The sequence below is a fragment of the Heterodontus francisci genome, chromosome 19 (genome assembly GCF_036365525.1).
Source record: "Heterodontus francisci isolate sHetFra1 chromosome 19, sHetFra1.hap1, whole genome shotgun sequence".
Classification (NCBI taxonomy): domain Eukaryota; kingdom Metazoa; phylum Chordata; class Chondrichthyes; order Heterodontiformes; family Heterodontidae; genus Heterodontus; species Heterodontus francisci.
Genome location: NC_090389.1, coordinates 83,592,955 through 83,605,821, shown reverse-complemented (window position 1 = coordinate 83,605,821; position 12,867 = coordinate 83,592,955). Strand labels below are relative to the sequence as shown.

General features: G+C 44.3%; 1 protein-coding gene across 1 annotated transcript in view; it reads right to left on the bottom strand.

Annotated features, from left to right (window-relative positions):
• Positions 1-12,867, bottom strand: part of LOC137380421 (collagen alpha-1(VII) chain-like) — a 177,709-nt gene that overhangs the window by 11,400 nt on the left and 153,442 nt on the right. Inside the window, exons 33-38 of the mRNA XM_068052349.1 lie at positions 12,575-12,613; positions 8,391-8,417; positions 5,168-5,281; positions 4,226-4,297; positions 2,125-2,160; positions 43-96 (exon numbers count right to left, since the gene is read on the bottom strand). Of these exons, the coding sequence (XP_067908450.1) occupies positions 43-96; positions 2,125-2,160; positions 4,226-4,297; positions 5,168-5,281; positions 8,391-8,417; positions 12,575-12,613 (342 nt within the window). The remainder of the gene's footprint in view (positions 1-42; positions 97-2,124; positions 2,161-4,225; positions 4,298-5,167; positions 5,282-8,390; positions 8,418-12,574; positions 12,614-12,867) is intronic.

The window sequence follows — 12,867 nt, the reverse complement described above, 5'->3', positions numbered from 1 at the left end:
CCTGATTCTTTATGTGCTGTTAAAGAGGCAGTATGTACACACCTTTTCTCCCTTTGGACCTACTGTGCCAGTTAATCCTGGTTTACCGGGCACCCCCTGAAACAAGAAGCAAATATTTCAAAATCAACAGTGATCAGTAGCTTCCTGTATGGACAGAGACCTCTCAGATAGGGGACCAGTCAAAAAAGAAAAACTTACCTTTCACAACCTCAGGATGTCCCAAAGCTTTGCAGCCAGTGAAGAACTTCCAAAAGGCATTTGATACAGTGCCATACAACAGACTTGTGGGCACAATTATAGCTCATGAAATAAAAAGGACAATCGCAACATGGAAATGAAATTGGCTGAGTGACAGGAAACAGAGAGTAACGATTAATGGACGTTCTTTGGGTTGGAGGAAGGTTTGTAGTGGAGTTTTCCAGGGGTCAGTTTTGGGAACCTTGCTCTTCCTGATATATATTAATGACCTAGATCTTGGTGTACAGGGCACAATTTCAAAATTTGCAGATGATACAAAACTTGGAACAATTGTGAATGGGAGGAGGATAGTCAAAAGGACATAGACAAGTTGGTGGAATGGGAGGACAAGTGGCAGATGAAGTTCAATGTCAGAGATGTGAAGTCATTCATTTTGGCAGGAAGAACATGGAGAGGCAATATAACATAAAGAGTACAACTCTAAAGGGGGTGCAAGAGCAGAGGGACCTGGGTATATAGATGCATAACTCACTGAAGGTGGCAGGACAGGTTGAGAAAGCAGTTAATAAAGCATACAGTATCCTGGGCTTTATTAATAGGGGCATAGAGTACAAGAACAAGGAAGTTATGTTGAACTTGTATAAGACACTAGTTCGGCCTCAGCTGGAGTATTGCATCCAGTTCTGGGCACCGCACTTTAGGAAAGATGTGAAGGCATTGGGGAGAGTATAGAAAAGATCCACAATAATGGTTCCAGGGCTGAGGAATTTCAGGTATGAAGACAGACTGGAGAAGTTGGGACCGTTTTCCTTGGAGAAGAGAAGGCTGAGAGGAGATTTGATAGAGGTATTCAAAATCATGAGGTGTCTAGACAGAGTGGATAGGGAAAAACTATTCCCACTCGTGAAAGGATCGAGAACGAGAGGCCACATATTTAAAGTGATTGGCAAGAGAAGCAAAAGCGACACGAGGGAAAACTTCTTCACGGAGGGTTAAGGTCTGGAACACATTGCCTGAGAGTGTGGTGGAGGCAGGTTCAATCGAAGCATTCAAAAGGGAATTAGACAGTTATATGAAAAGGAAAAATGTGCAGGGTTACAGGGAGAAGGCACTAGGTGAATTGTTCATTCGGAGAGCCAGTGCGGACACGATGGGCTAAACTGTACTGCACTGTGATTCTGTGATGCTACTGTGAAGTGTGGTCACTGTAATAATTAAGGGCACATGGCAGCCAATTTGTGCACAGTAAGCTTCCACAAACAGCCATGTGATAATGATCAGGCCATTTTTTTTTTGTATGATGTTGGTTGAGGGATAAATGTTGGTCAAGACACAGGGGAGAAATCCACTGTTCTTCCTTTAATAGTGACATGGATCCCTTACGTAGCCTCCTGTGTGGACACAAACCTCTACAGATTGGATGCTAAGGGGAGCAAATCCCTCTTTTGGTAAAAGATGGGAGAATGCCTGCTTTTCTGTTGTTAAGAATCCTTTAATGGAAGGTGTGACATTGGAAACTGCAACTGCTAAAAAAATGGTCACGCTCACCCAGTGGCTAATCTTGATGCATGCACATGAACAGTGAGTGACTTGAAACTATTGGAAGGTGGGGGGAGCAGGACTTCCACACCGTTCTAGTGCAGATCACTTGCAAAGTGCACCCTTGCCCAGCTCAGGGGACATTAAAGTCACTGTAGCACTAACCAGGAATCAAACCTGTGTCATGGCCACACAGTTCAGCTCCGCATGAGGCAGTTCGCTTAATAACAGATCCACTGAGAGACAGCTTCACACACAATGCTTAAACAACAGGTTACATTTCTAAACTGATGGTCACGTCAAGACAGTTGAGAAAGTTCTATTGATCGGTGTTAAACTTTTAAAAAAGTGTGATCACAAAGTCCCTCTATTATAATTTCCACTTACTGGATCTCCTCGCACTCCCGGAACACCTTGACTGCCCTAAAAAAAAAATTAAAGTTACAATGTAAGCTAAGAAAAATATTCAAAAAATATGTTTATTCCAGTGAAATACAAATGAAAAACAATTGCATTGTCATGACTACACAATACAATTCAGTGGCTGCTCATTTGTCCTGACTACGCAGATGATTAGCCTCAATTTTCATCACGTTTTCCAAAACACAAACACCCACGTACATGTTTTTTATTTGTTCTTGGGAGATGCACATCTTTTAGTGTCCACCCCCAGGGGGGATTTTATGCTCTCCCCCGCATCGGGTTTGGAGGTGAGAGTATATAATCGGGCGGGATGGTGGCAGGGAACCCACCACCTTCCCGCCTCCACCCAATTTAATCCGGGGTGGGAAGGCCTATGAACGGCCTTCCTGACCTGCCACTAATTGAGGTCCTTAAGTGGGCAATTAATGTCCAATTAAGAACCTCATCCCGCTGGAGGCGGAATTAGCCCAGCGATGGGTGGCCTTGTTGCCACACGTGAAGCACGGCAGAAAAAGTCACCTGGGTTGCTTGCTGGTTCTCGGGGGGGGGGGGGGGGGTGGAGGGGAGGGTGGTCCATCATTAAACGGCACTTAGTGCCTGAACGAGGGAGCTGACATCAGGGGAGGGGGGCCTGCTGAATCCACCCCACTAACCTTACGCGTCCACATCCTCCCTGCAACCCCTCCCGCCCTGACCTACTTGTGGCCTGGCTCCAGGGCCTCGTGTGAGTGCTCCACCAGCAGCAGCCATTGCCTCCATGGTGGCGCTGCTCAGTCAAAGAGCTGCTGGCCTCAGACTGGCCGACAGCTCTCAGCAGGGCAGGACTTCCGTCGCCATGGTCCTGGATCCCGGGAAGACCCGCCGCTGACAACTTAAGTGTTTAATTGGCACTTGATTTGGCAGGCCTTCCCCAGAGGAGGCAAAGGGGGCTCTCACCGGAGCTTTTGCTGGTGGTCAAGACACCCATCGCCAGGACAAAATCTTGGCCCTATTTTTCCTTGAGAAATAAAGGAAGAACTTGGAGTTTTATAGTGCCTTTCACAAACTGAGGATGTTGCAAAGTACTTTACAGCCAATTAAGTACTTTTTGAAGAGTATTTAATGTTGGAATTAAGAGACGTGGCAGCCAATTTATGCACAGCAAGCTCCCACATTGAGATATATGAACAGATCATCTGTTTTAGGGATGTTGGTTAAGGCATAAATATTGATCAGAATATTTGGGGAGAACTCCCCTTCTCTTCTTTGAAATAGTGCAATGTAATCTTTCACACAACAAGGTCCTGCAACAACAAAGAGATAAATGGCCAGATTTTTAAAATTTATTTAAAGGATGTGGGCATCATTGACAAAGGCCAAAATTTGTTGCCTGTCCCTAATTGCCCTCGAGAAGGTGATGGTGAGCTGCCTTCTTGAATACAACTGAGTGTCTTGCTAGACCATTTCAGCGGGCAGTTAAGAGTCAACCACATTGCTGTGGGTCTGGAGTCACATGTAGGCCAGACCAGGTTAAGATGGCAGATTTCCTTCCCTAAAGGACATTATTGAACCAGATGGGTTTTTACAAAAATCCAGTAGTTTCATGTTCGTCATTACTGATACTAGCTTTTTATTCCAGACTTATTTAATTAACTGAATTTAATGGTAAGATTTGAGCTTGTGTTTCTGGATCAGTATGAGGCCTCTGGATTACTAGTCCAGTAACATAACCATTATGTTACCATATCCCTGCTTTAGTGAAGTTGGTTGGGGGATACTGGTCAGCACTATTGTGTAGGTAGTCATTCTTCTTAAACCTCGGCAGTCCATATGGCATAGTTGTGCTTTGCTACAGCTAAGTGGACTTGTTAGGCCACTCTGGAGGGCAGTCATGAGTCAACCATGTTGTGTGGGACTGGAGTCACCTATAGGCCCAGCAGAGTAAGGACAGCAGCTTTCTTAGCGAACCCGTTGGATTTTTAACAACAAAGGTTAAAGTGAGTGCAAACACTCCTGGCTTTCCATTTCCCTTATAGATCCCACTCCCAGCAATATGTTGGCATGTGTAGGTGCATTAGTTACTCACAGGCAGTCCAGATGGGCCAGGGTTTCCTGGTCTGCCTGCTGATCCTGTTATACCATCTCTTCCTGGGTATCCCTGGAAAACAGATAAATTCCACAAATTAACGGGCTGTTAGAGCCTGTTCTATCATTCAATGTGATCATGACTGGTCTGGGACCTAACTTCATTTACCTGCCTTTGCCCCATAACCCTTAACATGTTTGGTTAACAAAATTCTATCAAATCTTAGTTTTAAAATTAACAATTGACTTAGCGCCAATGGCCGTTTGCAGAAGAGAGTTCCAAAATTCTACCACCCTATGTGTGTAGAAGTGTTCCCTAATTTCACTCCTAAAAGGTCTGGCTCTAACTTTTAGACTATTCCCCCTAGTCCTAGACTCCCCACCCAGTGGAAATAGTTTCTCTCTATCTACCCTATCAGTTCCCCTTGATATCTTGAAAACTTTGATCAGATCACCACTTAACCTTCTAAATACCAGGGAATACAATTCTAGTTTGTGTAATCTCTCCTCATAATTTAACATTTGGAGTCCAGGTATTATTCTAGTAAACCTATGCTATACTCCCTCCAAGGCCAATGTACCCTCCCTAAGGTATGGTGCCCAGAACTGCTCACAGTACACCAGGTGTTTATTAACTCGGGCTTTGTATAGCTGAAGCATGGCTTCCACCTGCTTGTAGTCTAGTCCTGTAGATATAAAGGCCAGCATTCCATTAGCCTCTTTGATTATTTTCCATACCTGTTCATGACATTTTATTGATCTATGTACCTGGACCCCCAAGTCTCTTTGGACCTCCACTGTTTCTAGATTTTCAACATTCAGACAGTAACCTGTTCTATCCTTTTTAGGTCCAAAGTGGACAACTTCACATTTGCTTACATTGGAATCCTCGAAAAATGCGAAGTTGCGTTAAATTAGGACAAGTTACTGGTTAACTACTCACCGGATCTCCTTTGTCACCCTTCAACCCTCGATGGGCTCCATCTATGGTGCCAGGGAGCCCTGGAGGTCCAACTGGGCCAAGTGGACCTTGAGGTCCTGGTAAACCAGGCCGACCCTGAATAACAAAAACCAATGTTATCCACTTCAGCATATTATTCTCTCTGATTTTGGAATTACCCATTGCCTCTTCAATTCAGGGCATATTTATTGTTTAGTTTCTATTCCTCTATCTTATTCCTCTGCAGTGGTTAGTTCTTAACCAGTCCACATCTTTGAGTAGTTATGCCACCAAATGAAATTAAGACTTACCTGAGGGAGTTGGCAGAGAAATTTTCCAAAGTATTTGTTTCCTTACTCGCCCAGTGATTGTTGTTCTGTTTTCTTGCCTCTCTCAGGAGATTACATGGTTTTGCGGTGATGGGTGAGAGGTGCAGGATGGTGAGGGCAGGGGAAGGGAAGAAGTGTCTAGTCATGATGGTATGGCCGTCATGGTTTGTGAGGAAGATTTCATGAGTGACTGGTCTTTCCCCGCCCGTCAATAACATATCTGTTCATGACATCAGGGTCAAATAGGACACCGAAATCGTGAACAGCCTCAGACAGTGGCCAGGAAGAGGGATGAAATTGGTGGCAGGGGCATGGAGTTTGCAGCCGGGGCAAAAGACAATGGTTGTAGTCTTCCCAATCTTTAACTGGAAGAAATTATGGCACATCCAAGATTGGATGTTGGACAAGCAAATCTGTCAACACAGAGGCAGTGGAGGGGTCGGGCGAAGTGGTGGAGAGGTAGAGCCTGGTGTTATCAGCGTACATGTGAAACCTGACCCCTGGTCTTTAGATGATCTCGCCAAGCGAGAACATGCAAATGAGGATGAGGAGAGAGCTAGGCTAGATCCTTGGGGGATTCCAGAGGTAGTAGTGTGAGGGCAGGAAGAGAAAACACTGCTGAAGATGGTCTGGCAATAATTAGAAAGATAAGAATGTAACCAAGCAAGGGAAGCCTCTGGAGCTGGAGGAGAGGCCTTGGAGGAGGATGGTGTGTTCAGCCATATCAAAAACTGCAAAGAGGTCGAGAAGGATCAGGCAGGGGAGTACATCATGGTGGCAATCACATTAGGATTTTGAGTGAGCCTTTCAAATATGTGGCAGGGCAGAAAACTGACTGCAGATGTTCAGGCATGGAGATGTGGGATAGGGATGAATTTCTGGTGGAACACCACACTTACAGGCTCACATTTCAGTCCAGTAGTTCCAGCTTTGCCTCTTTTTCTGAGAAGCAGAACAGTAATGGAACATTATATTTATAGTAAACTGAAGGCAGGTGTTGTAGACTGGGATTACAGAAAAAAAACAATGAGCCAACCAACACTCCTTTCTTAGGGTGTTTCGAAACGGATAGTAATCCCATTATATTACTTTGATTCAGAATTACTAACATAATCCTCGAAAGTTCTTAATTTGAGGATCCAGTCACTTAGAAGAATATTTTCCAAGTTTAAAGAGGCAAAATCTGTCCTGAAATTATTCAGCCATTCCACAGATTACAACAAACTGGGTACAGTGATTTCGAAGCAACAGAATTGGAGGCCGTGAGGTGAGTTGGAGTATTTGGGTTTGTGACAATGATTCATTGCAGAGTGAGCTCCTGATCTTAGTCTCACCTTCACATAGAGATGGCAGGTGGAGGGCAGAGGTGCCTCCAAAGGGAGGGACCAAGGCAAACCAGAGGTACGGTTACCGCCTGTACATTTGATATTAGATGGTTATAGAATGACACAGATGCTGCTCTGACACCAAAGGGTTGAAATTGGAGGTCATTTTGCCTGTTTTTCAGGTGTAAAGAGGCCCAATTGTGGGAAGCATATCTTGTGCCCCAAGACTGCCTGAAAGACATCCAATCCGGAATTTGGGCTTGGTCATTTTTTCAAGAGTTCGGTACATTAGGCCCCCTGGGTACACTAATGAAGGTGCCTGCATTAGGGTACCTTGCGGAAATTGTGTTGTCCTGAGCACAAGTGTCAGGCCTCAGATTTTCCTGGCGTGGATGTGGCCTCCGCCAAAACAGTAAGTTTAATATTATCCATTTAAATTCATGTAGCGCCAGGAGGAGCAGGAGCCACTCCTCCTGTTTCCACAGCACATCTGATGGTCCTTGCCTGTCATGATCAGCCTAGGGTTGCCAACCCTCCAGGATTGTCCTGGAGTCCACAAGAATTGAAGGTTAATCTCCAGGACATTGCTGTCAGCACTGCTGAGCAAACACCTGGGAGCAAAATCATAGGGACATTAAAGTGGCACATGGGAAAACCATCACCTTCAATTTCCCCTCCAAGTTGCACACCACTCTGACTTGGACGTATATGTCTGCTCATCGTCACTGAGTCAAAGTCTTGGAACTGCCGACCAAATAGCACTGTGGGAGTATCTTCACCGTACGGCTGCAGTGGTTCAAGAAGACAGCTCACCATTACCTTCTCAAAGGCATTTTGATTTTATTTATTCACAGGATGTGGGTGCCGCTGGCAAGACCGGTATTTATATCCCATCCCTAATTGTCCTTGAGAAGCTGGTGGTGAACTATCATCTTGAACCACTGCAGTCCATGTGAAGATGACACTGGAGATAGGGGAAACATTGTTTGACCGGGCAGGACAAGAGGTTCTGTGATGAAATATCCAGGAATACATCCAACTACAATTGCTAACCATAGATCAGCTCTGCCCCTCCACCTACGTTCGCCACAGCCAATCAACAACCTCCCTCCGCCACCTCACCCCACACCCTATCCCCTGTCGGCATGTATCTGAGGGCCACTGCAAGTGAGGCAAGCGTCCCAAAATTTGATTCGCGGGGTGGGCGAGCCATGTGTGTAAACGCAACAGATGAACCTGTTGAAACTAGGCCCGAGGCCTGATGTCGGGCAGGCCTCAAGCATCTCAGTTGGGGCCTGGGCCAATTTGAAGCCTGAAACCAGGCCCCAGATGAACTTTTTACACCCCCTCCTGCCCCACCTCATCCCCATAGCCGTCCAATCTGTCCTCCAGTCTTAAAACAGCATGAGAGGGAAACAAAAACAAAAAGAGCAAACAAATTAATTAATGGGATGAAAAGTAAAGCAACAGGAGCAAAAACAGAGGAACTGATGTTTACTCTCGCAGCACAGTAATCGTGCCAAATTTTGACAAGAATTTCGACTTTAATTCGCTTATAAATGTGACACTTACATTTCTTCCTGGGTCACCTTTCTCACCCTGTAGGAGAGAGCAAGAGAAAACACCATACTTTCATAAAACATATCATACAAAATCAAAATAAATTTCTTCACTCAGAGGGTTGTGAATCTTTGGAATTCTCTCCTCCAAAGGGCTGTGCGTGCTCTATCACTGAGCATATTCAAGACCAAAATCAATAGATATTTGGACACTAAAGGAATCAGAAGATATGGGAATACGTTGGGAAAGTGGAGCTGAGGTGAAAGGTCAGCCATGATTGATTGGTGGAGCAGGCTAAAGGGGCCCAATGGTCTACTCCTGCTCCTATTTCTTATGTTCATAAATGTTCAAACCTCTAAGCTGTCTTTTGACACTCAAACCACCTCCCCTTTGCCATTATACCAAGAATATTAAATGGGCAAAAGGTCTTTCGGGTTAAGGCAGAAAACAGGAATGCAAGGGCTAGGAAGGCTTTAATAAATACACACAGGTAACAATTAATATTAATTCACTGCGTAAGGGAAATTGCAAAAAGCAAGCTCCCTGACGGAGACATGTTGCGGTAGGAAGTGCCACCCCCAGTAGAGTGAAAAATAATGTGTACCTTGTCATCATATATAAAATTTCATCCTATCGTTATTAATGTTATTGGTGTAGCATCAAAGCAAGCAAAAGGTAAAGAACGCAGTCATGAAGTGGCAAGGTTGGCTCGGATAGTCCTATCAGTTCTGGGGGATGCATATTTTAATTTTGTATAAAGAAGGAAACTTGCTCCTTTGCACATTGGTTGACGTACTGGCTACACGATGGAACCTGCAGTTTCAGATGAAGTAGAATGGGGGGATGCTTGTGTGCAGCATAAAAACCAGCATAGACCAAGTGGGCTGAATGGCCTGTTTCTGCACTGTACATGCTATGTAATTCTAGGTATGGTTGAACCTTAAGATAATCCAGCCAAGTGGGAGAGTGTTATCTGCAAGGAGGTGCTATGGGAATGTAACCACTAGACCTGTCTCCGGGTTGGATTAGTCTTCCCTCCTCTTCTGAACACAGGGAGTAGCCACGTTTTCCAGCACTGTTAAAAACCCTGGTCTTTCTCTACTTTCATCTACTCCTGTTTAAAGATGGATAAATCAGGATGTTTGCACCTACACACCCATGGGATATATTATAATAAAAGCAAAATACTGCAGATGCTGGAAATCTGAAATAAAAACAAGAAATGCTGGAAATACTCAGCAGGTCTGGCAGCATCTGTGAAGAGAGAAGCAAAGTTAACGTTTCAGGTCAGTGACCCTTCATCAGAACCGGCAGAGGCTAGAAATGTAATAGGCTTTAAGCAAGTAAAGTGGGGATGGGCCAAGACATAACAAAAGAGGTGTTGATAGGACAATATCACAAAGAATAACTGACCCGAAGGTCATAGAGCAAAGGCAAATGGTATGTTAATGGTGTGTGGAAAGGCACAGTGTTAGTACAGAGAGGGTGTTAATTGACAGAAAACTGAACAGGCCTGGCCCCAAGCACAAACATGAAAAAAACAATGAGTAGGCACAGTAGAAACAAACTGAACAAACTAAAATAAACACATAAAAAAGAAAAAATAACTAAAAATAAAAATAAAAAGGGAGGCCTGTCATGCTCTGAAATTATTGAACTCAAGCCCAGGACAGATATGTGAGCATGAGAGCAGGGGGGAGTGTTGAAATGGCAAGCAACAGGAAGCTCGGGGTCATGCTTTCGGACTGAGCGGAGGTGTTCACAGAATCACAGAATAATACAGCGCAGAAGAGGCCCTTCGGCCCATCGAGTCTGCACCGATGCATTAAAGACACCTGACCTGTCTACCTAATCCCATTTGCCAGCACTTGGCCCATAGCCTTGAATGTTATGACGTGCCAAGTGCTCATCCAGGTACTTTTTAAAGGATGTGAGGCAACCCGCCTCTACCACCCTCCCAGGCAGTGCATTCCAGACCGTCACCACTCTCTGGGTAAAAAAGTTCTTCCTCAAATCCCCCTTAAACCTCCTGCCCCTCACCTTAAACTTGTGTCCCCTAGTAACTGACCCTTCAACTAAGGGGAACAGCTGCTCCCTATCCACCCTGTCCATGCCCCTCATAATCTTGTACACCTCGATCAGGTCACCCCTCAGTCTTCTCTGCTCCAGCGAAAACAATCCAAGCCTTTCCAACCTCTCTTCGTAGCTTAAATGTTCCATCCCAGGCAACATCCTGGTGAATTGCCTCTGCACCCTCTCCAGTGCAATCACATCCTTCCTATAATGTGGAGACCAGAATTGCACACAGTACTCCTGCTGTGGCCTTACCAAAGTTCTATATAACTCCAACATGACTTCCCTGCTTTTGAAATCTATGCCTCGATTGATAAAGGCAAGTGTCCCATATGCCTTTTTCACCACCCTATTAACCTGCCCTTCTGCCTTCAGAGATCTATGGACAAACACACCAAGGTCCCTTGGTTCCTCGGAACCTCCCAGTGTCAAGCTATTCATTGAATACTTCCATGTCACATTACTCCTTCCAAAGTTTTTCACCTCACACTTTTCAGGGTTAAATTCCATCTGCCACTTTTCTGCCCATTTGACCATCCTGTCTATAGCTTCCTGTAACCCAAGACACTCCACCTCACTGTTAACCACTCGGCCAATCTTTGTGTCATCCGCTAACTTACTGATCCTACCCCCCACATAGTCATCTATGTCGTTTATATAAATGACAAACAATAGGGGACCCAGCACAGCGGTCCGCAAAGTGGTCACCCAGTCTGCGTTTGGTAAGTAAATGGGAAATATTAATTTGATAAAGGCGATACACAGCATCGTAGTCCATTCCTCTGAGCCCAAGATTATTATGATTATGCTCGTTCTGTGCTGGCAAGAGTCTATAACGTCATGTTAGTAGCTGCCAGTATCTTTATAAAATAATGCTGTATTAAGAGGAACAAGAAGAGTTGACTTTAATCTTCCTCCACAGTTTCTTTCTCTCTCTCCTCTCCATTTCACACACAAACACACTTCTAAAGTCTATGACCTCAAATAATCTGTGCTCATGCACAATGCCCTTTTGAGGTAATGCTTTATTTATGAAGGTTACCAGATACTGCTCTCTCAAAGAGGGGCTTCTAATTTTCCAAGATTTGGAAACAATCTGGACCCAACTGCACAGGCCAAATAGATAATGAGGCCCAAGTAAACCAGCCTTTTTCCCAAAGACCAACCTTTCTCCATGACACCATTACACTCAATCTCTTCTCTATTTAGATGAAGGATCCAAATGTCTCTTGAACCCACTTATAATATCTTTCAATGGTCTTCCTTGGTCAGAACTTCCACGTCTTCGGAAATCTTCTTCATGGTGCCCCTCACCCGCTTGCCCAGAGTTTCCAAGATCCTCTTCATCTTCTGAGTGACTGCAGTTCCTCTCTCCTATCCAAATCAATGCCTCCAAGATTCTCCTGCATATATCTGAAATCTACCCACTGCATCCAGTCCGATTCAGCCCACCTTGCCTCTCCCCCTTCTCTTCAAGTCTGCATTCAGGATTCCCCCATGTTGGATCTGAAGGTAAGTAGGGAAGAGACAGGGAGAGGGAGATGTTGGAAGCAAGTGGAGTGAAACTTGACGCACAAATCTGCCAGAGATGAAGAAACCCATGGGATTGTTCCCAAAGTATCAATCTAGCTGAAGATTTCTGACATATATATACTGACCAAAACATAGCTTTAGGAAAGGCAAAAAAGATAATAACAAATAGTCTCATCACAGACTTTCCCACCCACTAATAAAATGCCGCTGTTGTACAAACTATTCCCTAATAGATATCATATGTTGTCTTTTGGAAATACTGTAGTATCTCTTACAGACAGTGGAGGCACAGGAGTTAACTAGTAGGCACTGCAATAGCTTTTAAATCAAATCCCCATGTATTTATGGTGTTGATGATCTCACATTTAGAACATATAGAATTTTGAAAACATCTTGGGTCTTAGTGACAAGTACTCATGTGCTCATTTCACACTCTACAATTTGTTACTAGGTCCTGATCCTTAGTGTACTGTGGGAAATGTTAGTGATTTAAAGCATGAACTTTTAAAGCTCCAATGCAGATTATGAGCTTATGAGAACTATGCAACTAAGAAAGCCTTGTGAGGAAGAAAGGCTTTTGTAATACCTACCTTAGGACAGTGGGTAGTACAGTGGCTTGGTGTCGGAGTCTAAAAAAAAAAGATTCAAAAATAAGCTTTACTTGCACTGAGTACCTTCAGTTTAATGACGAAAAACAAGAACTTGATTACAACAATGACAACTTGCATTAATATAGTGCCTTTTAAATGTCCCAAGGTACTTCAGAAGAGTGTTATCATGAAAGATTGACATACAGCAACATAAGAAAGTATTAGGACAGGTGGAGGTAGGTTTTAAGGAGTGTGTTAAAGGAGGAGTGAGAGGTAGAGAGGTGGAGAGGTTT